At 37.6% G+C, this 23,042-nt stretch overlaps 2 protein-coding genes across 2 annotated transcripts; both read left to right on the top strand.

The window, feature by feature from the left end:
• Positions 1-5,069: 5,069 nt before the first annotated feature.
• LOC131633324 (uncharacterized) lies at positions 5,070-5,843 on the top strand. The gene has a single exon (XM_058904045.1). It carries the CDS (start codon positions 5,070-5,072, stop codon positions 5,841-5,843), a length of 774 nt encoding a protein of 257 aa, XP_058760028.1.
• Positions 5,844-15,419: 9,576 nt separating this feature from the next.
• On the top strand, positions 15,420-16,625 carry LOC131633309 (uncharacterized). The gene has a single exon (XM_058904022.1). The coding sequence runs from the start codon at positions 15,420-15,422 to the stop codon at positions 16,623-16,625; it is 1,206 nt and encodes a 401-aa protein (XP_058760005.1).
• The last annotated feature ends 6,417 nt before the right edge of the window (positions 16,626-23,042 follow it).

A 23,042-nucleotide genomic window follows, 5' to 3' on the forward strand; every position in this document is an offset into this window, starting at 1 on the left:
CCACTAAATTATTCATCCAATCCATCAACTTTAAAAATTAGTAGTTAATGGATTGGGTTCAAACCATTCATTTAAGGTTATTGATGGATCCAATCCATCCAATAAAGTTTAAAAATCCATTATACTATTTAATTATTTATTTTAAATCAAATAGATAGTTTTCATAATTAAATAATTAAAAATATTTATGTAAAAAATTATTTTTAAAATTGTATATAAGATCTCTCTCTCTCTCTCTCTCCTCTCTCTCTCTCTCTCTCTCTCTCTCTCCTCTCTCTCTCTCTCTCTCTCTCTCTCTCTCTCTCTCCTCTCTCTCTCTCTCTCTCTCTCCTCTCTCTCTCTCTCTCTCTCTCTCTCTCTCTCTCTCTCTCTCTCTCTCTCTCTCTCTCTCTCTCTCTCTCTCTCTCTCTTGTGTTTTAGTTGGTAAATCAAAGAATCCATAGATTACAGGAACAATGTTTTGTTCTTCCACAACAAACTTTAAGGTTAAAAGAACAAGAAGAAGGTATAAACAATTATAAATATGTATCTCTATCTTTTTTGTTTTTACAACCTTTAGAACTTTATGAGAGAGATTGTGTGTGTATGGTTGAGAATCCTCGGTAAACTAATGGTTGAAATTTTTCGGAGTTCTTGAAATTTAAAAAATATTTGGAGGTATCTAATAGGATTAGAAATAATTCTAAACACCTTGAGCTAGTTTGATTTCATGTATTAGAAATTTGAGAGATTGAGAAACAATTGAGTAGAAATAGGTTTTTATTTGTTGCAACTCAAAAGGTTTAATTTTTTAAAACTTATTTGTATCTCTTTAACAACTTTGGATGTATATTGAATTGGAGAGCTGCTAACTTTTTCAAAGTAGATCGTTTAATCGAACTAGATAAACAAATTATTATGCTCTTGTCTTTTATCTTTTTCTCGCTTGTGGTGGTTTTGCTTTCATTTTTATCAAATTATTGTGTTGTTCTAGACAATTTATGTTTACCATCATTCTTTATCTCCCCACATTAAAATTTTTTTATATATTTAAACTTTGAATAATTTTTCTTAATTGTTTTGAATTATTCTATCAATTTTTCATAACATTTTATATACATATTCACATAGAGAGGTGGTTATTGAGATAAACCGAGAGAAAGTAAAATAACATAATCATAACACAAGAACATAACGTGAAAATTCTAAAATCGAATAAAAAATCATGACCGTTGTCAAATAACAACTAAAAAATAATACTATATGAAAATTGTTACAACACATAATTTACCTTCAAGCACTACATGCTTCCATTATACTCACACTTTCCAAAACAAATATTTAACTATTTCTCACCACACTCCAACACAATAGAATAAAATATTTTTGACTAATGCATCCTATAACGAAACTTAAAATCATTATATAACATTGAACTTGATTGTGGTACATAAATTAGTTGTACATATCTACCAAATAAAAGCAATATAAACCAAGAATATTGTACGCATCCATAATTTAATGACATGTTTAGATGATTTCTAGTAGATTAGGCTGCTTTAATTTAATTATTCAAGGACAAATTAATGTCTAATCAATCAAATGGAAAAAGCAAAGTTAGCTGAAGTGTGATGCATTGAATATAGTTACTAGTTGCTTTCTTACAAGTACTATCATTTTGATTTTATTTTCTTTTACAAGGATCATTTAGAAATTCTTAAAAATGACGTTGAAAATAATCTCTCAAATCTCTATCAAAATATATACTTTGGATAAAGAATTGGAAAACCACGTGAAATGGACCCCACTCCTTTCTAATTTGTCTCCAATCAATTTGAGGGATAGTAGGTAGAGCCCTATGTTTCCAAGAAGCATGCACTCTTGTCATTTCACATTTTACTTTTTTTTTTTTAATTGCGTGACTAATTTTGGTAAGACTATTTACAATGGAGGTGTTGAATTTTTTTTTCAATAGTTGAATTGGTACAATGGTGTGTTGAATCATATGTTGAAAGTGATGTGGATTATTTAGTGTTGAAAACATTCAACATGTTGAATGAGAAATTAGTGGGGGCCACATAATATTTTTGGCAAATTATTATTGGTTGTTGTGAGTGTTTATATTTTTATTTCATGATAATTATTTAATGTCATTTATTTTATAGAAATAAATTTTTTATTTATTTTTGTTTTCACCAAAATTCATCATTTTTTTTTGTCTATAAATAGAGACTTGGTTCATTTGATTTGGACACACCAAAAAATTCCACTTTTTTCATAATTTTTCATAATTTTTCATAATTTCAATTGATAATAATATTAATATATAATTAATAATATTAAAATTCATCATTTTTCATAATTTCAATTGATAATAATATTAATATATAATTAATAATATTAAAATTCATCATTTTTCATAATTTCAATTGATAATAAAACAAAAATATAAAAGAAAATAAGAATATGAAATAAAAGTAGTGGGGTAGGGTGTTGAATTTTATTAAACAAAACTATTGTAGTGAGTAAAAGTTGAATGTGTGTTGAATTATTATGTGGAAGAGAGAGAAGATGATGTGGAGTATAAAAAGTGAAAAAGTAGAGTGTTGAATTTGGAAACCATTGTAAATAGTCTAATATTTCATAAATTTAACTTTTTTGAAACTTGTGAGTTTAACTTTTAGACATATCATTATGAGATTTTTTATATTTTCAACAATCTAGAAATATATTAAAGAATTCTTTTTATTATATAGTAAAATTTTCTTTCAATATAACTTGAGATCATAAATTTAATTTCAATTTTGAGAATGGCAAAATAATTTATAAAGTAAGAAAAATAGAAATATTAATATAGACAGCTTTAAAAGTACTAGAATCAAATCGTAAAAATGATTTTTGTGTGATTATTTAAAATAATTTCAAATTTTAATATATTTTTATTTTATCATTTAAAAAATTATGATAAAAAGATAAATATTTAAAATAATTTTTTATGAGAAACATTTTAAAAATATTATTTATGATAAAGAAATTTAAACTTAAATAGATTTTTTTTCCCGGTAAATTAGCGAGTTTTTTTATTTTTGTTCCTGTAATTTTTTTGTTTAAATTCCTATATCTTACCTTAGGTTTAGTTCCTAAAATTAAAATCCACAGAAAAATCTGCAGATTTCCTGCGAATTTTCCTGCAAATTTTTATGCGGAATTTGATTTTAGGGACTAAAACACACGCAAAAGTGAAATATAGAGACTCAGACAAAAAAAAATTATTGAAACGAAATTAAAAAACTTACTAATTTATAGGGATCAAAAGTGCATTTAAGAAAAAAATTAAATAAATCCTTTAAAATAAAATTATCAAAAATATTTAATACTTTAAAATCATTTATAAGAAAATGGAGTCTAACGAATTCTTTAAGTGGGCTTCTGTGAGAATCTTACTTGCACATACTTTTGTCTCAAAATGAATAAAGTTTTCTCTTCCTAATATAACATTGATAATTTATTTAAGCTAATATTATTTATATTACTCGCAGTTTATTATTTTCTACTTTATATTTATTAGGGTTAATGAACTTTTTCGTCCCTTTAAATATTTCAAATTTCGTTTTTAGTCCCTCCAAAATTTTCCTTCAAGAAATCGTCCCTTCAAAATTTTTCTTCCGAACTATTGGTCCCTAACGTCAAAATTCGTAGCTAATCAGTGGCTAAAGTCGTAGCTAATCTCTAGCAAATTTGACGTTAGGGACCAATAGTTTAGACGAAAAATTTTGAAGGGACGATTTCTTAAAGGAAAATTTTGGAGGGACTAAAAACGAAATCTGCAATATTTTGAGGGACCAAAAAGTTCATTAACCCTATTTATTACAAAGATGAATTATCAAATATGTGATAAGAAGTCCAGTTTAAATGGGCTTTTGTCAGAAGAGAATTATAATGCTTTTAAGAGTGGAGAACTTTTTCTGTCATCCTCATAATTTAATCTTGGGTTAAATATATTTCTAGTCCCTATAAAAACACCAAAAATTATTTTTAGTCCCTATAAAAAAATAGTCGACTTTTAATCCCTATAAAATTATTTTTGCACTCATTTTTAGTCCCTCTACAAGGACTAAAAGTGAGTGCAAAAATAATTTTATAGGGACTAAAAGTCAACTTTTTTTATATAGGGACTAAAAACCAAAATTGAGATATTTATAGGGACCAAAAACTTATTTAACCCTTTAATCTTACACCCCCACATTTACAATACTTCTACTATTATGCCATTGTTTAACAATTCTAGTTTTTTTAATAAACTGTGATTGAGGATATAAATTATGTTGTGACTGAAAATATTTGGAATTTTGGATGCAGGAGTTGCAAACATAATAAAGATGATTGAGATGAAAATTGTGATTAAGATATTAATGATATTGTGATTGAGAGAATATTTGGATATAGCTTAATATACTTGGATCAAATTAAAATAATGTTAAATGAGGCCAAATAATTCAATTGATAGATATGGTATTAAACATTGCATAAGAAAATTAAAGAGAGTATTTTCATAATATTTTAGAAATTATATTTAATAAATAATTAATGCAGTAGAAGATTTTGAAAAATCTAAAATAATTAATGCAGTAGAAGATTTTGAAAAATCTAAAATAATTAATGCAGTAGAAGATTTTGAAAAATCTAAAATATTTAATGCAGAAAACAAAATAATTAAAATAGATTCTCGCATATAACAAAATAGATTCAGACAATTTCACCAATAATTCAATTCTTTTAAAGTTTGCACCCTTAACTTTTTATATTTTGCACCACACTGTATTAATTGCTATAAATCATCTCACATAAAGTTATAAGTGACAAGATAGAGAGAAATTAAAGTCACACACGAATAGCTCTGCTAGGGTTTGAGAGAACATGCTATCACCACCACCGGTGCACTCACCGGTGTTGTCATATGATCCACACATAGGGAGTAGCATATGCCACAATCTGAGAACGGAGGAACTTTTACGAAAAGGATTAATGCTAACAACTCTCAGGAAATGTACGCGGATGGTGAAGAAAGGAGTCAGGAGGGGTAGAAAACTATGAAGGGAGATGCGGTGTCATACAGAAACATTGTTACAGGCGAAACGTCATTACCCATGATAGATGGAGATGAAGAGGGTGATGATGATGAAGAAGACATGTTGGACTCAGAAGAAAAGTTAACCATTGAATCGGTCGGTATCATGGTGAAAGAAGGAAAGATGGGAGGATATGACTGCCCACAGATTATCCTATCCAAGTATGAAGAGAATAGAATTCAGAGGCCTTGGATAAGAGGGGTGATTGTGAAGTTACTGGGAAGAAAGATAGGCTACAAAGCTTTAGAAACCAGATTGAAACAAATGTGGGTAAGGAAAGGGATTATCAACATAATTGATCTCAGTCATGATTATTACTTGGTAGCCTTTACACACGAGGAAGATAAGAATGCGACTATTGCGGATGGACCTTGGTTCAAATATGATCACTATCTGACAATCAAGGAGTGGACACCGAATTTTCAGCCTGAGAATGATTCAATCGCGCATGTTGCAGGTTGGATTAGAATCTCGGGATTACCAGTGGAATATTATGATCCTAAAGTTGTGCATGTCATTGGGGATCGGGTCGGACGTACTGTTAAGGTTGATAAAAATACATTGCAAACAGAAAGAGGAAAATATGCTCGTCTATGCGTTGAGGTCGATATATCAAAACCATTACTTGCCATGTTTTCCATAAAAAATAAAAGTTATAAGGTGGAATATGAAGGTTTGCATATGTTATGTCTTACATGTGGAAAGTTTGGGCACTATAAGGATGTTGTCCCTTGAAAGGTAAAGAGAAGGTCGAGAATAGTAATGCATTAACAATCAAGAACCAAGGCAGCATGGATTTGATCCAGAAAAATGAAGCAGAAAATAAAAAAGATAGTGATGAGGGCCCTTGGCAAGTGGTGCAGAAACCAAAACGTGGCAAGAAGCCTGTGGAGGTAAAGCGGAAACAACCGGCGGCGAATTCTTGGATGGCGAAAGCCGGATCTAGGTTTCAGGCGCTTGTTGATGACGTGGAAGGGACAAGTGGAATAAGTAAGGAAAGTAATGATGCTATTCCAATAGTTGCGGAAACAAATGAGGAAACCATCATGAAAATGAATCAGGAAAAAAATAAAAAAATTATGAACAATGATGAGGAGTTAATGGTGGCAGACACAAACAATGATGAGGCATTAATTGTGTCTGCTACAAGAATAGTAGGACGGGATTTAGTTAATACAGCTGGAGAATCATTAAAGAGGAGACAAAAAGATACAAAAACCAAGGATTAAAAAGCTAAAAAAGTGGATCCAACATGCAAGATCAAGACATCGATTAAAGTGGCGACACGTGGAAAGGCAGGGTTTAAAGATAGAAACATGGAACCAATGAAGAGAACTTTAGAAGGCATATACGAGAAGACTCACCAGATGGATTTCTTTAATGAAACTTATGTCAACATGCAGAAGACTAATATTATGGAAACAAATACTTCAGCGCAGGCAATTACAAACAGTCATGATAGGGTTTCAAGAGAAGAAAATGGGAATCTAAGGAGGGAAGACATTGTTGCTAACTTCAAAGAGGCTACTGAAGAATATCATGCAAATGATGCAACTACAATAGCTTTTGGTCAGGCTGCAAAACCTCCAGATACACACAAGGAGGAATATAATTTCATCCCGGTAGGTAATACCGTGTTGGAACCAGTGGCTGAAATTTTGTTGAGGAAACAGGAAGGGAGCCAGACTCATGAGATTGGTAATGAGATGGAGGAGGAAAAAGTTCAGGAGACTCCTGAAGCTTGTTAATGTTGACTATGTTCTTGTCCCTCACACATATATGTTTTTAATGATGAATACAAACATTAAAATAATAGTGTGGAATTGTCGAGGAGCTGCGGGGAAAGATTTTTACAGATACAGCAAGTATTACAGTGATATGTATAGACCTGAGTTTTTGTTTTCATGGAAACTAGATGCAATCCAACAAAACTTCATACTCCACTACAAAAGTTGGGTTTCAGTCAATTTTTCTCAGTGGATAATGTAGGATTTGGGGGGAGCATCATAGTTTCCTGTAAAGATGAAAAGTTAACAGCAACTTTGTGTTCTTATGAAGAACAATGGATTCATTTAAGAGTTACTCACTCAGATGGGATGGAGTGGCGGTTCACATCGGTTTATGCAAGTCCGTATGAGCAAAGGAGGAAAATGATGTGGAACAGTTTGAAAAATATTGCCAGCACTGTTAATTCTCCATGGTTTGTTGCAGGAGATTTTAATGACATCGCATACACAAATGAAAAAAAAAGGTGGTGGTCATATTTCTAACAGGAAATGCGCTACATTCAGAAATAATATGGAGGAGTGTAACCTACATGATATGGGAGCAAGTGGTCCAAAATTTACCTGGAGAGGAGGCATTTACCATGGAGGACAAAGAATCATGAGAGGATGGATAAGGCTATTGGCAATGAAGCTTGGAGATTGATGTTTCCTAATGGTCATGTGAAGGTTTTGACTCGAGTTAGTTTCTCTGATCACCATCCAATCATGATCTCTTTAACTAATAATGGTCCTGAGAAACTGTGTCGTCCTTTCCGTTTTGAAAGTGCATGGATGGTTGACAATAGTTATGTGGATCGGCTAACAGGTTATTGGAACAATCATGATGAGATTAATGTGAACCTTAAAAGAATAGAAGAAGATGCCAAGGAATGGAAGAACTGTACCATTTTGCACATTCAAAAAACTAAAAAACGTATCATATCCAGGCTGCATGGTATTCAAGAGAATATTCAATGCAAGCATGGTGCTAGAGGGTTGATATCCCTTGAAAAGAAACTGCAAAATGAGTTGAGTACAATTCTAAAACAAGAGGAGTTAATGTGGTTTCAACGCTCACGTGCTAAATGGCTATCTGATGGAGACCGTAATACAAAATATTATCACCTCAAAACTGTAACGAGAAGACGAAAGAATAAAATTGGGATGCTTAAGGATGATAATGGTGAGTGGATAGAGAAGGATGAATGCCTTAAAGAGCTAGTCAACAATTTTTATAGAAATCTTTTCAAGTTGGGAAACTATGGGAGTAGATGGTACCAAACCAATTATACCTTCCCTAAATTGACAGAAGAAGATGTTGGAAAGTTGGAAACCTTGGTAACTAATGTTGAAATCCGCAAGGCTTTGTTTGATATGAAACCTTGGAAGGCGCCGGGTCCCGACGGTTTCCCTGCTGGCTTCTATCAGAAATCTTGGGATATAGTTGGACCATCGGTTTGTAATTTTGTTCAGAAAGTCTGGAATCAACCGGCAACAATTTCGAGTGTTAATAAAACTGATATATGTTTAATCCCAAAGGTGGATAAACCAGTTGCTGTGACGCAGTTCAGACCGATTTCTCTTTGCAATACGATTTACAAGGTGGTGAGTAAGATTATTGTTGGAAGGTTAAAAAACCTATTGAACAAGCTGGTTTCTCCGTATCAAACGGGCTTCGTCTCGGGCAGACTTATTCATGAGAATATCATTATTGCTAGAGAGGCTATGCATAACATGGAAAAATCCAAGGGAAAAACAGACTTCATTGCTATCAAAGTGGACTTGTCGAAAGCTTATGATAAGTTAAGTTGGGAATTCATTTGGCGCACCTTACAAGAGATTCAAATTCCAGAGAAACTTATAAACATCATCATGCATGTTGTTACTAGCATCGAGACGAATGTGAATTGGAACGGGTCGCGAAATGAGTTCTTTCGCCCTCAACACGGTATTAGACAGGGGGGTCCTATTTCTCCTTATCTTTTTGTTCTATGTATGGATAAATTATCACATCTCATTGAGGAAGCAGTGGATAATAAGATGTGGAAAGGTCTGAAGCTTGGCAAGAATGGTATTGGAATATCGCACCTTATGTTTGCGGATGATCTTGTTTTGTTTGGAGAAGCTACTCAGCGGCAGATGCAGTGTGTCATGCAGACTCTGGAAACATTCTGCAATCTATCCGGCCAGGAAGTTAATCAAGACAAAACCAGCATTCTCTTCTCCAAGAATGTTGCGAGAAGCACACAATTGCAATTGCTGCATATGTCGAAGTTTCGACATACAAAATGCTTTGGAAAATACCTAGGAGTCCCTCTTAGTGCTCAAAAGTTAAAGAATAGTGATTTTCATTATATTATAGAGCAAGTGGCGATAAAACTTAATAGCTGGAAGCGGAATAATTTATCTTTAGCCGGTAGAATCACTCTTGCAAAGAGTGTTATCGAGGCTATTCCGCTATATCCAATGATGACAAATAAACTGCCTAAAAAGTGTATTGATGAGGTTCAAAGTCTTCAAAGAAAGTTTGTTTGGGGTGATACTGATAAGAAGAAGAAGCTACATGCTATAGCATGGAATAATGTTACGAGATCGAAACAGTTAGGCGGTACGGGATTGAGAGATCTTTCCACTTTAAACAATGTTTGCTTGATGAAGCTGGGCTGGAAAATGTATACGAATGCGGATGATTTTTGGTGTAAGGTTTTGAGGAATAAATACAATATTGAGTCTGCTGAGGACTGTTTGAAGGTGAGAACATCCGATTCATCCTTATGGAGAGATGTTGCTAGAACTATTCCCATATTGCTAGATACTGGTATGTGGATAGTTGGAGATGGAAAATGCATCAAAGCATGGGAAGATAATTCGCTTGGAAAGGATTATTGTCTAAATAATTATGATGTGTGTATCCCTCACAATCTTAGAGGAGCTAAAGTGTGTGACTTGGTTAATGAGAGAGGGGAGTGGAATATTTAGATTCTGTCTCAGTGGCTTCCGCAACAGTGGTTGGACAAGCTCCGATCATGTGTGTCGCCTAGTGCGGAAACAATTCCTGATGTTTTCTATTTTGCAGGTATAAACCGTGATAAATTTTCGGTTAAGATAATGTATCAAGAATTAAAGGGAAAGGAGGAAGATGTTGAACACAATGACTGGATGAAGATTTGGAAAGCAGTTGTTCCGGAAAGATGCAAAAGCTTTGTGTGGCTTTTAAAACACGATCGGATTCCTACCAACCTGAGTATGAGCAAGAAGGGGCTTGGAAATGCAGGATGTAAGCTCTGCGGAAATGTGTGTGAATCTACCATTCATGCGCTCAGAGATTGTATGAAGTGCCTTCCCATTTGGAAAAGCATTGTACCCAGCAAGCTGATGACAGAATTCTTTTCGGTTGATATTTCCCGATGGATCCAGACAAATCTTAACTACAACGGAAATGATAATAAGGGGTGGAGTAAAACATGGATGATAGCGTTGTCATACCCCAAATTTGTCCTACCCTTATTTATCTGGCTTACAATTCATAAGCCTACATCCGTCTAGGCCATGTCATTGCATATATTCATACTATTGGTACTTGATCAGGAGAAGAGAATTGAAGCCCAATATGAAGTGTCATCTTTATGCTCAAGACCCCTTGAAACTAGGGTTTTCCTTCAGTTCAGAGCATTGATTAGGAGAGTACAAGCTTATTATTCATCTGATTATCCTGAATTAGGGTTTCTTGACCAAAGTCAACGCAGTTGACTTCTTGGTCAACATATTGACCAAGAGCTGATTTTATGAGGAGTGATGGTATGATGACTGTGTGGAAGTGTTCAAGTTGATCGCCATTGGTCAGAAACTGATTAATCGGGAATTTCGTTGAGATCGAAGAAAAATCAGAACAGTTGACTTTTGGGTCAAAATCAGGTCGATCACTCAAATATTGACTTTTGGTGGAAAATCGGTCAAGAAAAGTCAAAGAATGGATAAAATCAGGAGTTTGACAAAAGTTACCAAAAATAGAAAATAATCAAAAAAAGAAAGTTTCATACTTAGAAAATATTTTGGCTCTTAAAAGCTTGATGAACAGTCCACTTCAGCCCTGATTTACACGTGTCAAAAGGCCCTATTTTAGAAAATTCCCAACATCAAAGATGCTCAGATCATGGCATGCTACAATTCTCTAGTTGAAGGTTTTTTCATTTGAGTCGTGGTTGAGAAGATAAAGAGGTTTGAAGTTGGAGCTTTTTCTTTTGAATCAAGTCACATTGCTGGGCAAGTTTCTGGACACAAACAAATATTTTTACAAACACGTGGCGTGTCAACTTTGAGAATGATTATAAGAAAACTCAAACATCCATTAGGTTCAAACATGATTCCATCCTCTCCTTCTACATACCCTCTATACAACAAACCAATAATCAAGTCATTTGGGTAGATATTGAATGAATTACAAAGCCTCAAAGTCACACTCTGGCTAAGTCACGCATTGCCAAATACATGGGCCAGAACCTAGGGCATGCGCAAGGCATTCAGTCAAACATGTGGTATGCTAAATCTAAAGTCAATTTTAAGGGATTGTGGAGAGTCTTTTGAGATTCCTCTAATACAAACTTGTTCTACACTATGTCCTCTTTCAAACGGTACGAAGATAGAAGGTTTTAGATACATGTGGAGCAAGATAGGAGGGCTCAAAGTCACACACTCATATGATTGGGTTTTAACACCTTGCTAGGCCTGAAGCAGGGCACGCGCGCGCACGCCCAGAGAAGTAGTGACACCTTGAGTTTGTGATCATATTTCCCATACCTCAAGCATTGATTCGAGAATCTTCCAACACCAAAACCATTCCACGCTATGCCCTCTTTAAATTGGTACCAAGATTGGACCATTTGATGAGCTATAGTCGGACTTATACATGAGAAAAGTAGACAACATGAACAACCATTCCACAAAAAGCCATACAAAACCACTGAGCCCAAAAAGTTGATAAAAAGTTCACCACAAGTTGCAAACGTATACACTAAGTTTGCAAGGAAAAAACATCCACTACACACGATCCTCACCATAACAATCATGCATACTCACTCTCCATATATAAACTCAGATCCTTCACAACTCACACACACACTCTCATATTTTCTCATTTTTCTTCCAAAACTCTCTCTCCATTTCTCTCCCTCATGCTCTCTCCCTTCTCCTCACCAAAACTGAAGTTTGTTACAAACTGTAACAAACTCTGAATCTCATCACCGCCATAAACAACTCATCACCGCCATAAACAACTCTCCTCCACCATCAAACTCTCCTCTGCCATCAACAAGTAACATGGATCCTTCTCATCAAGATTTTGCACCTCAAACTCCATGATCTTCATCTCTATCACTGATAGTCCGAGCAAGATTCGAGTGTTCCTTCAATGTTCGTTGTCTCTGAGCTCACTTCGCAGAAGCTGAAGCATAGCATTGGAGCTTATCATCGTCACCATCTCCAAGATCCAAAGACAGAGGTTAAGCGTTTTTGGAGGCTAGCAATTCAAGACCACAGCAAGTAAGTTCTTAAACCTTCCTCAATATCTTGGAAATGTGATAGGTTGCTGTGATTTGCTAAACCTCAACGTGCTCGCGAAAATATAATGCATAGTATGTGTAGGTTCTTGAACTTGTTCGATTTCCTGAATATAGTGATCGTTTTTTAGTGCATTGATTGTCTTATTGCTTGCTGTATGCTGAGAATATGATATAGCTATGTGTAGTGTTGAGTATGAGAAGTTTTGTTATCTAGCGTTTCAGATCTGGTTTCGGTTAGGCTATTAGAGTGGATATTAGAGAAAACTGATGCCTGATCCGTGCTCAGAAGAGAAAAACGAGTTGAATGATGTTAGTCTTGTAAAATTTTGGAAGATTTGTGCGCAGCTTCGCCGTGAGGCCATCGGAGAAGATGATCGGAAGTTCTCCGGCGCCAGTGTTTTGTTTTTAGGGATTATGCCTCTAATGCTGACGTGGCTTACATGTACTGGTTGCTTTTTCTATTAGGATGATACTTTGTCTTATTGCAAATGATTAGAATATTATGTGTTGATTGCTGATTGGTCCATGCTTAGTTTTTGTCCTATATGACTTAAGTTTACACTTGACCAATTGATCCTATAGTAATGTCACGTTTCATTTTCTTTCAATAAAACCATATGCTAAAAAAATCTAATGCACGCTGAGTCACATAAGAATAAAAATAAATGCTGACTAAAAGACAAATGAAATAAAGATGGATCAAGTGAATGGGCCACGAAAACACCAGGCCTGGAGATTTTCTGGATCGTACCCTCACTCTGCTAGAGCACCACTCATTTCTAAACCTGGGCCTGGGCGCTACTGCTTTTTACACCCCTGTTTTGGATCCAGTATTGCCATAACACATAATGTTAGTTCATACAAAAAATACTATTGCACCCCCTGGCAGTTTAGATTACTTCCCTTTTAATTTTGTTTCTCTTCCAATTTTTAATTCATAATCCCTTTTTAACTCAAACATAAAAATGTATAAAAAATGACTTTAGATATTTTAGGATGTTTAGGTTTTGCTAATATTTTTGTAACTTTCTTCTAATTGTTTTAATAGCCTAAATGAATCATTTTTGTTCATATTTGTAAATGTCCTCTTGATTTTAATTCCTCTTGTAAATAAATCGCTAATTGACTTAGGATTAGAAATTTTGATTTTTGTTGTGTGAGCTCAAGTAGCATGTATAGAATTGGATTTTACTTCTTTGTAGATTTTAATTCTTGGCTTTTAATTAGACTTTAATCCCTTTTAATCGATCTTGTTTTCTTGCTCCTTTTAGAATTTCCGTAGCATAGTTTAGACTTAGAATTTCCCATTAAAACAACAATAATTCTAGGCTTAGAAATTAGGCTAGTCCCCCTTTCTTTCATCTCTTTTTCTTTTACAACATTAAAATACTTAATAAATATCAAAATAAAATCTCTTTAAAAAATACCAAGAAAACACCTAAAAAACATTAATAAATAAGTGAAAACAATAAAAAGGAACGAAAGCTCTCGTCCCTCTTGTTTAAGGGGATCACTTGAGTGGAAGTTCCCACCCATAAAAAACACAAACAAAGAGTCGATCGAACCTCGCTTGTTTAAGGGAGTAACTCGAGACGCTCGACAAATCTTCTCTCTTCTCTCTCTTGCCTCGTATGGCATTCTTAAGGGCATTGTTATTTCCGCTCGAACGCATCGTAGGTCGTCCCCTTATGCAAAGAGCACGAACGTTAACTCCGCCCAACTAAAAAACACAAAACAAACAGAAAATCTTGAGCCGAGCTACGGTAACTCTGATTCCTGAAAAGGATACGTAGGCAGCGGGGTAGGGCCCGTGCGAGTATAATTCTTTATTTTTCCTACATTTTGCATTCATTCATATTTAGACATAGATATAGTATACACCCTTTAGATAGAAACAAACATAGGTGGATACCATCGAGTACGAGGGGTGCTAGTACCTTCCCCTTGCGTAACCGACTCCCGTATCTAGATTCTCTGGTCGCAAGACCCTGTTCCTTCCTTTGCCAGGTTTTCTGATATTCCTCTCCCTTATGGGATAACTATATTGGTGGTGACTTTGTTCATTTTTCGCGAGCGTGCGACAGCTGGCGACTCTGTTGGGGATGTTGATAGACCTGTGCTGGTCCATTCTTAACGAGTCGATCCTAGCCTTTGTTTGTTTCGTTTATTGGGTGTTTCTTTATTTACTTATGTGTTTGCTTCATTTGTATATATGCTTGCATATTATATTTATTTCTTGCTTGCATATCATGTTTACTTTCCGCATGCATCTGGACTATATTATGGGTCCCCGTGGGGGCCACATATTTTTCCTGATTTGTTTTGCAGGTGGGGGGTTTGTGTGAGGTAAAAGGCCCACTACCCAGGCCAGTGATACTTAGGATTAGTGTGGATGCCCATGTCAACTCCCGTAGCGTTTGATACGATCGAGCTTGACATGGGGTACCACGACCAGGCGAGGTTCTTTCATGGAACATTGTGTCTGGCACGTTTGTGCCTCAAACACATTGTACCCCATGGGAATCGTTAACCCTGGTGACCATTAGGGACCACCTGTCCGTGTCTAGAAGTCATACCCGTGAGATTGGGGTGGGACAGGATACTGACCTTCATCATACCCGGATTCCTATATTGCAATCTGAAGTTGGAATTTTAAACCTGTTACATTCAGTATGACCCAGATATCCAGAAATGCGAGAGAATCAGTCTCTCATCACATTGCACACATATCACATCACATCATTACTATGTCCACCTCATTTCATTGTGGAAGAATCCCAAAGTCTGTTTCAAAAGAAAAAGAGAAAAGAAAAACCAAAGTATTTCAAAAAAAAGAAAAAGAAAAGAAACAAATATAAAGAAATAGATGGCAAGACTTTGGGACTCTCCCTAAACGAAATGCATTCCACCATATCATTTAACATGCATGTTTTATTTATTTTCAGGATTTTTTGGCTTTGTCTCCGATCAACATACCATTCTTAAAGATGAGGCCTGGCAGAAAAAACACCTACTCGTACAATTTCCCGAATCCGAATCTGGGTTCTCTTAAGGGGTTGGCAAGTCAGATTACACTGGATGAGTTGACCAAGTTCAAGCAAGATTATGGGAGGATCCTATATTTCCTCAAGACACCATTCACCAAGTATGAGCAGGATGGAGTTCATACTTTGCTCCAGTTCTACAATCCTTCCCTCCGTTGTTTCACCTTTCCTGACTACCACTTGGTTCCCACCTTGGAGGAATATTCGCTTTTTCTCGGCATTTCCATCAAAGAGCAGATACCATATCATAGTACGATGAAAGCTCCCACTTCTCTTGATATTTCAAAGGCTCTTTATTTGAGCAAATCGGTTGTGGAAGCAAACCTCAAAGAGAAAGGAAATTGTCAAGGTTTCCACTTGGAGTTCTTGGTTCAGACTGCTTATGACGCCATTGTGGCTAAGGAATGGGACACATATAGAGCTATCCTGGCCTTGAGTATCTATGGCATAGCAATGTTTCCAAATGTGGTCAATTTTGTTGACATAAATGTAATCCATATCTTCATTCTGAAGAATCCAGTTCCTACACTCCTAGGCGACGTTTACCACTCAATACATCACAGAAATGGCCGAAAGGGGGGGTTGGTCCAATGTTGTGCCCCATTATTGTACCGTTGGTTTAGATCTCATCTTCCTGAGCGTGGTCCTTTCGTTGACAATAGACACACATCGAGGTGGGCTGATAGAATCATGGGGCTGGCAGCCAAAGACATTGTCTGGTATAATAGATCGTTGGATGACGTAGAAATTATTATGAGCTGCGAAAAATTCGGCAATATGCCTCTCATGGGACTAAGAGGAGGAATCAATTATAATCCCATCTTGGCTAGAAGGACGTTTGGATATGCTTTCGTGAGTCCCCCTGAAATGAAAGAAGTTGATGATCTCATGTTCTACCATCTGGCCACAAATTCTGGCAAACTAGAAGAAATGGTGCAAGCCTGGAAAACAGTTTGCCGAAGGGGTAAGTTGCACTTTGGTCAAAAGGATTGTGCTACTTACAAAGACTACACCGTATGTGTAAAATCCGTGGCCGAGACTCAAGGGATGCCTTTCCCTCTTAAAGATCCCTTATATCCCCCATCTGAGGAACAAACCAACATTGTTTTTATGCCACGCTACAATCAAACAGTGAATCAAAATAGATAATTAACTTAACAGATGGAAATAATGCAGGTCAACATGAACACCGCTCGCCAAGAGAAACTGTCCGCGTTACACAAATTGAAGCAGAAAGAGAAAGAGCTTGAGGAATTGTATGCTGGTGGGAGTACTTCCCAGAAAAGAGCACGAATCATTGATAATTCTAGAGAAAGAAAGATGAAAGAGCAATATGAGGCCCAATTGGCAGAGTTAACTGAGCAACTTCAGATTCAGACGGAGAAGGCCCATACAGAAAAGACTCGTCGTCAGAAAGCAGATAAGAATCTGTTAGAACACCAAGGAAAATTGGAAACATGCTATGCCAATATTAGGGAATTGAAAGGCCAGGTGGAGCGCAAAAGGCAAGAAAACACGCAGGATCAAGAAGAGGCGGGGTATTGGGAGATGAGAAACCGCCAAATGGAAGGAATGCACGCCAGAAAAGACTTACTCATCCAGGCGCTTCTTTTGAAACCTAACCAGGACAGTACAAAGATTTTGTTTGATGAAATGAAGGCTTGGAGTGAAAAGCACATTGGAGAGAGCGCACTTCGTCATGTTAACATGAAGGGTCCTCCTTAGAGATGACTTTATGTCGAACCACCAGCAGACTTGTTGGATTGGGTTCTCTTTGCCATGATTGTATTTGGTTGGCTCATATGAGCAGGATTATTTGTATTTGGATCTTGTTAGAACTGGTTTTAAGCCAATGGATTGTTTCTTATTCCTCATCATCGTTTTTGTGATTTATTATTGTTCCCTTGTGTTGTTTGATCTGAGACAAAGCTAAAGGACCTTAAAAATAATAAAAACATGCACTCATGCATTCATGCATTCATAAATATCATATTGCATTTTCAGGTTCTTGTATCATAAGCTAATTGGGGTCCCTTTCAGAACAGATTCCTGCTTCAACGAAAAAGCTGACTTCCTTACATCCATACCGTACCAGGATCAATCAGAAGAGGATCATGGACCACTTCGAACAGAATCAAGCGGCCCTTCGTAGGGACGTGGACGCTATGGGGGACAGGATGACCCAACTCTTGGAAACTCTTCACGTTGTTATTCAGGGGCAAGATGAGCTCAGGAAGAGCGTCGCTAGTCTGGTCAAGGATGCTCCTACCACTTCTGCTGTTGGAGTGCCGAAACCTGGGGATATTCCTGAGGGCGGCATACCTAAGGTGGTGGATGATCATCACGATGTTATCAACCTTGACCAAGATATTACTGCCGAACTGGCTGAAACTGCTAGAATGTATCATGCTCTTAAGGAGCGTCTTAAAGCCATTGAGGTTGCTAAGACTTCGAGCTTCAATACTGCAGCTTTGTGCTTGGTTCCTGGGATTGTTATTCCTCCAAAGTTTAAGGTGCCCGATTTCGACAAGTACAAAGGGGTCACCTGCCCAGAAACCCACCTTCGTTCTTACTGCCGTAAGATGGTCGCTCATGCCGAGAACGAACCTTTGCTCATGCACTTCTTTCAGGACAGTCTCACTGGAGCCTTGTTAGAGTGGTATATGCAGCTTGAGAGGGCTAATGTTCGTACTTGGGGAGAACTTGTTGATGCCTTTTTGAAGCAATATCACTATAACACTGCCATGGCTCCTAGCCGCGCTCAGTTTCAAAATATGTCACAAAAGTCTGAAGAGTCTTTTAAGGAATACGCCCAGAGGTGGCGTGAACTTGCTGCTCGAGTCCAACCTCCTCTTTTGGACCGTGAATTAATTGATCTGTTTATGGGAACTCTGAAAGGGTCGTATCTTCAGCACATGGTTAGCAATACTTCTCCTTCCTTCTCAGATGTGGTTATTATTGGGGAACGAGTCGAGAATTGTGTTAAAGCTGGTACCATTCAAGGTGTTGCTGGTCCTAGCAACTCTAATGGCAATGGTAAAAAGCCATACTCTAGATTTGTGAAGAAGAAAGAAGGGGAGACTAGTACTGCCTCTGTTGACTAAGGCCGAGCTCCTGTATATTCTGCCGTTCCGCCTCCATATTATCCGATGCCTTATGCTGTTCCTGGTCCATATGTCCCTCAGGCATATGCTGCTGCTCTTCCGCAACCATGGGTGGCACCTCAGCAGCCTTTCGTACCACAACAACAAGTTGCTGCTCCTCAGAATCGTCAGCAAAATCCTAGGCCTCAAGGTCAGAGAGCTCCACAAAGGCAAAGGTATCCTGAAAGGCGTATAGACCCGGTTCCAATGCCATATGCTCAGCTTCTTCCCCAATTGCTTGCTGGTCAATTGATACAACTCCGTGAAATGGGTCCTCCACCTAGTCCTCTTCCTCCAGGATATGATGCTAATGCTCATTGTGAATTTCATTCAGGGGCTCCAGGCCACATGATTGAAAAGTGTAGAGCATTAAAGTACAAAGTTCAGGATCTCCTTGATGACAAGATTATCTCATTCGCTCCTACTGGTCCTAATGTGCAGAACAATCCTATGCCTCCCCACGCAGGTACGACAAATGCTATCGAATCGTGTGACGAACAGATCTTGGTAACTGATGTTAATGAGGTTAAGATGCCGCTCGCAACTGTTAGAGAACATCTTGTGCAACAAGGGGTCTTGCATGAACTCCATGATTTTTGTTTGCAGTGTTCTTCTAATCCAGAGGAATGTGCTAGCTTGAGGGAGGAGATTCAAAAGCTGATGGATGAAGGTGTTCTTAGAGTGGAAAGAGTTGTTTCTGATGAAGATGTAGCTACTCTAGAAATCCCTTACTATCAGGCTGATGTTTCAAAGGCTCAAGGTACCCCTTTGATTATTCATGCTCCGAGTACTCCTTTGGTTATTCAAGCTCCAAGAACTCCGTTGGTTATTCAGGCTCCAAGAACTCCGTTGGTTATTCAGGCTCCGAATACTCCCCTGGCCATCCATTCCCAGGCTCCTTCAACTTCATCTCCCGCTTCCTCTTCATTGGGTGATTCTAAGGCCGTTCCTTGGAGTTATAATGCTGTGTATATTTGAGGGAAAAAGCATGATTGTCCTCCAGTGGGTAATTCGAATGTCACTAACATTGCTGGAACTAGTGGCATCACTCGTAGTGGTCGAATCTTTGCTGCTCCGCCTCCCCCTCCCAAAGAGACCGACAAGGATGTTAATGCACAGACAAAGGGGAAGCAAGTTGTTGTTGATCCTCTTGAGCCCCGTACTGCACAAGATGCTGAACAACTTCTGAGAATTATTAAGAAAAGTGATTACAAGGTGACTGATCAACTTGACCAAACTCAAGCTAAGATTTCCATCTTGTCTCTTTTAGTGCACTCAGAAGCTCACCGTGACGCTCTGATGAAGATCCTGGCTTCCGCTCATGTTACTCAAGACATTACTGTGCCTCAGTTTGAAGGGGTTGTGACCAATATTGCTGCAGGTAATTGTTTGGGATTTTGTGATGATGAACTTCCACCTGAGGGCAGAGCACACAACAAGGCGTTGCATATCTCCATAAGGTGCTTGGACACTGTGTTATCTCGAGTTCTGATTGATACAGGATCGTCCCTTAATGTGATGCCCAAAGCTACTTTGTTTAAGCTGAGTATGGATGGGGTTATGATGAGACCATGTACTATGAGCGTCAGAGCGTTTGATGGTTCCAGAAGGTCTGTGGAAGGGGAAATTGACTTGCCTGTCAAGATTGGTCCTCACACTTTCTATATTGCCTTCTACGTTATGGATAATCGTCCATCGTATACTTGCTTCTTGGGTCGTCCATGGATCCACGCCGCTGGAGCTGTGACATCCACCCTTCATCAGTGTTTGAAATTTGTTGTGGGTGACAAGATCGTTGTGATAACTGGTGAAGAAGATCTGGTAATCAATAATCTAACGACATATCGTTATGTGGAGGTAGAAGGGGAAGTGCAAGAGACACCTTTCCAAGCCTTGGAAATCGTGTCAGTCGATAGACTCCCTGTGGTCGAAAACAAGAGGGAACCTGAAGCACCCCTCTCGTCCTTAAATGATGCCAAGGCTTTCCTAGAAGCTGGTGTTCCCCATGGTGCTTGGGGAAAGTTGATCGATGTTTACGAGAAGCGAGACAAGTATGGTATTGGGAACCAACCATCTCCTTCTACTCAGTTCAGCCCGATCCATGGAAAGAAAGTGATCCCTCCAATCTCTCAGGTGTTCGTCAGCGCTAGTACTAGTGCTGAAGGTCAGGTTCTCGCCGCGGATGATGACAATGAAGAAGATCTCTCCAGATTCATTTGCCAAGCTGCGCCCGGACATGAACTCAGCAACTGGACCATAATTGACATCCCCAGAGTCACTTTTATGGAGATGTAATTTTCTTGTTTCGATGAATCATGTGCCTCGCCCCAGGCATATTGATAGCTTGTATAAAGAGGGGCCCCCCGTGTGCTTCAATATGTTTAATGATGAATAAAAATTGCATTTTCGCATACAATTACTGCTCCATTTCTTTCATTTTTATTTTTGTTTTAAAAATTTTTCAAAAAAATAATAATAGATGGCAAAGTTTTTCTCTTTTTTCATTTCCTCTATGTGCTGCATTCTAAAGCATAAATCATCCATCGTGCAGATCCGGCTCGGATTCCATAAAAAATGATAATGTTACAGTTCCACGTCTTGATATCCTTGAGAATCCAATTGACCAAGCTGATGAAGATAGTGGGGAAGATTGTGAAGTCCCTAAGGAATTGGCAAGACTATTGAGACAAGAAGAGAAATCTATTCAGCCACATCAAGAAGCCATAGAAATCATCAACCTCGGTACAGAAGAAGCAAAGAAAGAAGTCAAGATAGGTGCCTCTTTGCAAAGTGATGTAAAGAGAAGGTTGATTGAGTTACTTCGAGAATATGTTGACATCTTCGCCTGGTTGTATGAAGACATGCCTGGTTTAGACACTGACATCGTTATGCACAGGTTACCGCTCAAACCAGAATGCCCGCCCGTAAAGCAAAAACCGCGAAGAACTCGACCTGATATGGCTTTGAAGATCAAGGAAGAATTTGAAAAACAGTTGAAGGCTGGTTTCTTATCTGTGTGTGAATATCCGCCATGGATTGCAAACATCGTACCTGTTCCTAAGAAGGACGGAAAGGTGCGCATGTGTGTCGACTATCGAGATCTGAATAGGGCAAGTCCAAAGGATGATTTCCCTCTGCCTCATATTGATGTGCTAGTCGACAACACTGCTCAGTATTTGGTATTCTCATTCATGGACGGTTTTTCTGGTTATAATCAAATAAAGATTGCTCCCGAAGATATGACCAAGACTACTTTTACCACTCCGTGGGGCACGTATTGTTATAAGGTGATGCCTTTTGGCCTTAAGAATGCTGGTGCAACGTATCAACGAGCAATGGTGACTCTTTTCCATGACATGATCCATAAGGAGATTGAGGTGTACGTCGATGATATGATTGCAAAATCTCAAACTGAGGAGGAACATTTGGTATATCTTGAGAAACTGTTTGCTCGTCTACGAAAATTCAAGTTGAGGCTCAATCCAAATAAGTGCACTTTTGGAGTGCGATCCGGCAAATTACTCGGGTTCATTGTCAGCCAACGAGGAATTGAGGTCGACCCTGATAAAGTAAGAGCAATACAGAATATGCCAGCACCGAGGAATGAAAAGGAAGTTCGAGGGTTCCTTGGGAGATTGAATTACATAGCTAGGTTCATTTCTCATTTCACCGACACTTGTGAGCCCATCTTTAAGCTGCTGCGCAAGAATCAAGATATCCGTTGGGATGATCAATGTCAAGAAGCCTTTAAAAGGATCAAACAGTACCTCCAAGAGCCACCAATTCTCATGCCTCCAATTCCTGGGAGGCCGCTCCTTATGTACTTAACTGTGCTTGAAGGATCTGTAGATGTTGTTGATTGGCTGTAATTTTTGGTAAAACTCATTGTGATTTTATCATGTCAAAACTGGTGTCATGACATGCATTCTATTGTTGTGAAGTTTTACTTATGCAGGCCTTTACCTGATGTCAAGGCCGATGTCATGACATTCGTAGCTGTTACGTCTTATTCTGTTACTAATTATGGTTATGTGATCTGTTAAGATCCTATGCGCTTTACTTGGAAATATTGGATTTTGATCTGTTCAAGGACGTCTTTAATTGCTCTTATTTTAGGTTCCTTGATTTGTGGAAATTAGTTTTATTAGGTTTAAAACTAATTCGGATCCAAGGCCCAGCTGCTGCGTTTTCTGAAGGCTATATATATTATGAAGAAGCTGCAGACCGGATTATGGTTTTTGTATTGAGAAGCTTTAAGAGTTCTTCGTGTTTAAGTTTTTGCGTTCTAGCTTTCTTGTAAGCCAAACAATCATCATGATGATTGTCTTGGTCTAGGTGTTTTTGTTTGAGTTGTAAGAAGTACTTGAAGCTTTTAAGCAAGAGTACCATTGTACTTGATTGAAGCTTTTAAGCAAGATCAAGT

The sequence above is a fragment of the Vicia villosa genome, unplaced genomic scaffold, assembly GCF_029867415.1.
Source record: "Vicia villosa cultivar HV-30 ecotype Madison, WI unplaced genomic scaffold, Vvil1.0 ctg.001111F_1_1, whole genome shotgun sequence".
NCBI classification, from domain to species: domain Eukaryota; kingdom Viridiplantae; phylum Streptophyta; class Magnoliopsida; order Fabales; family Fabaceae; genus Vicia; species Vicia villosa.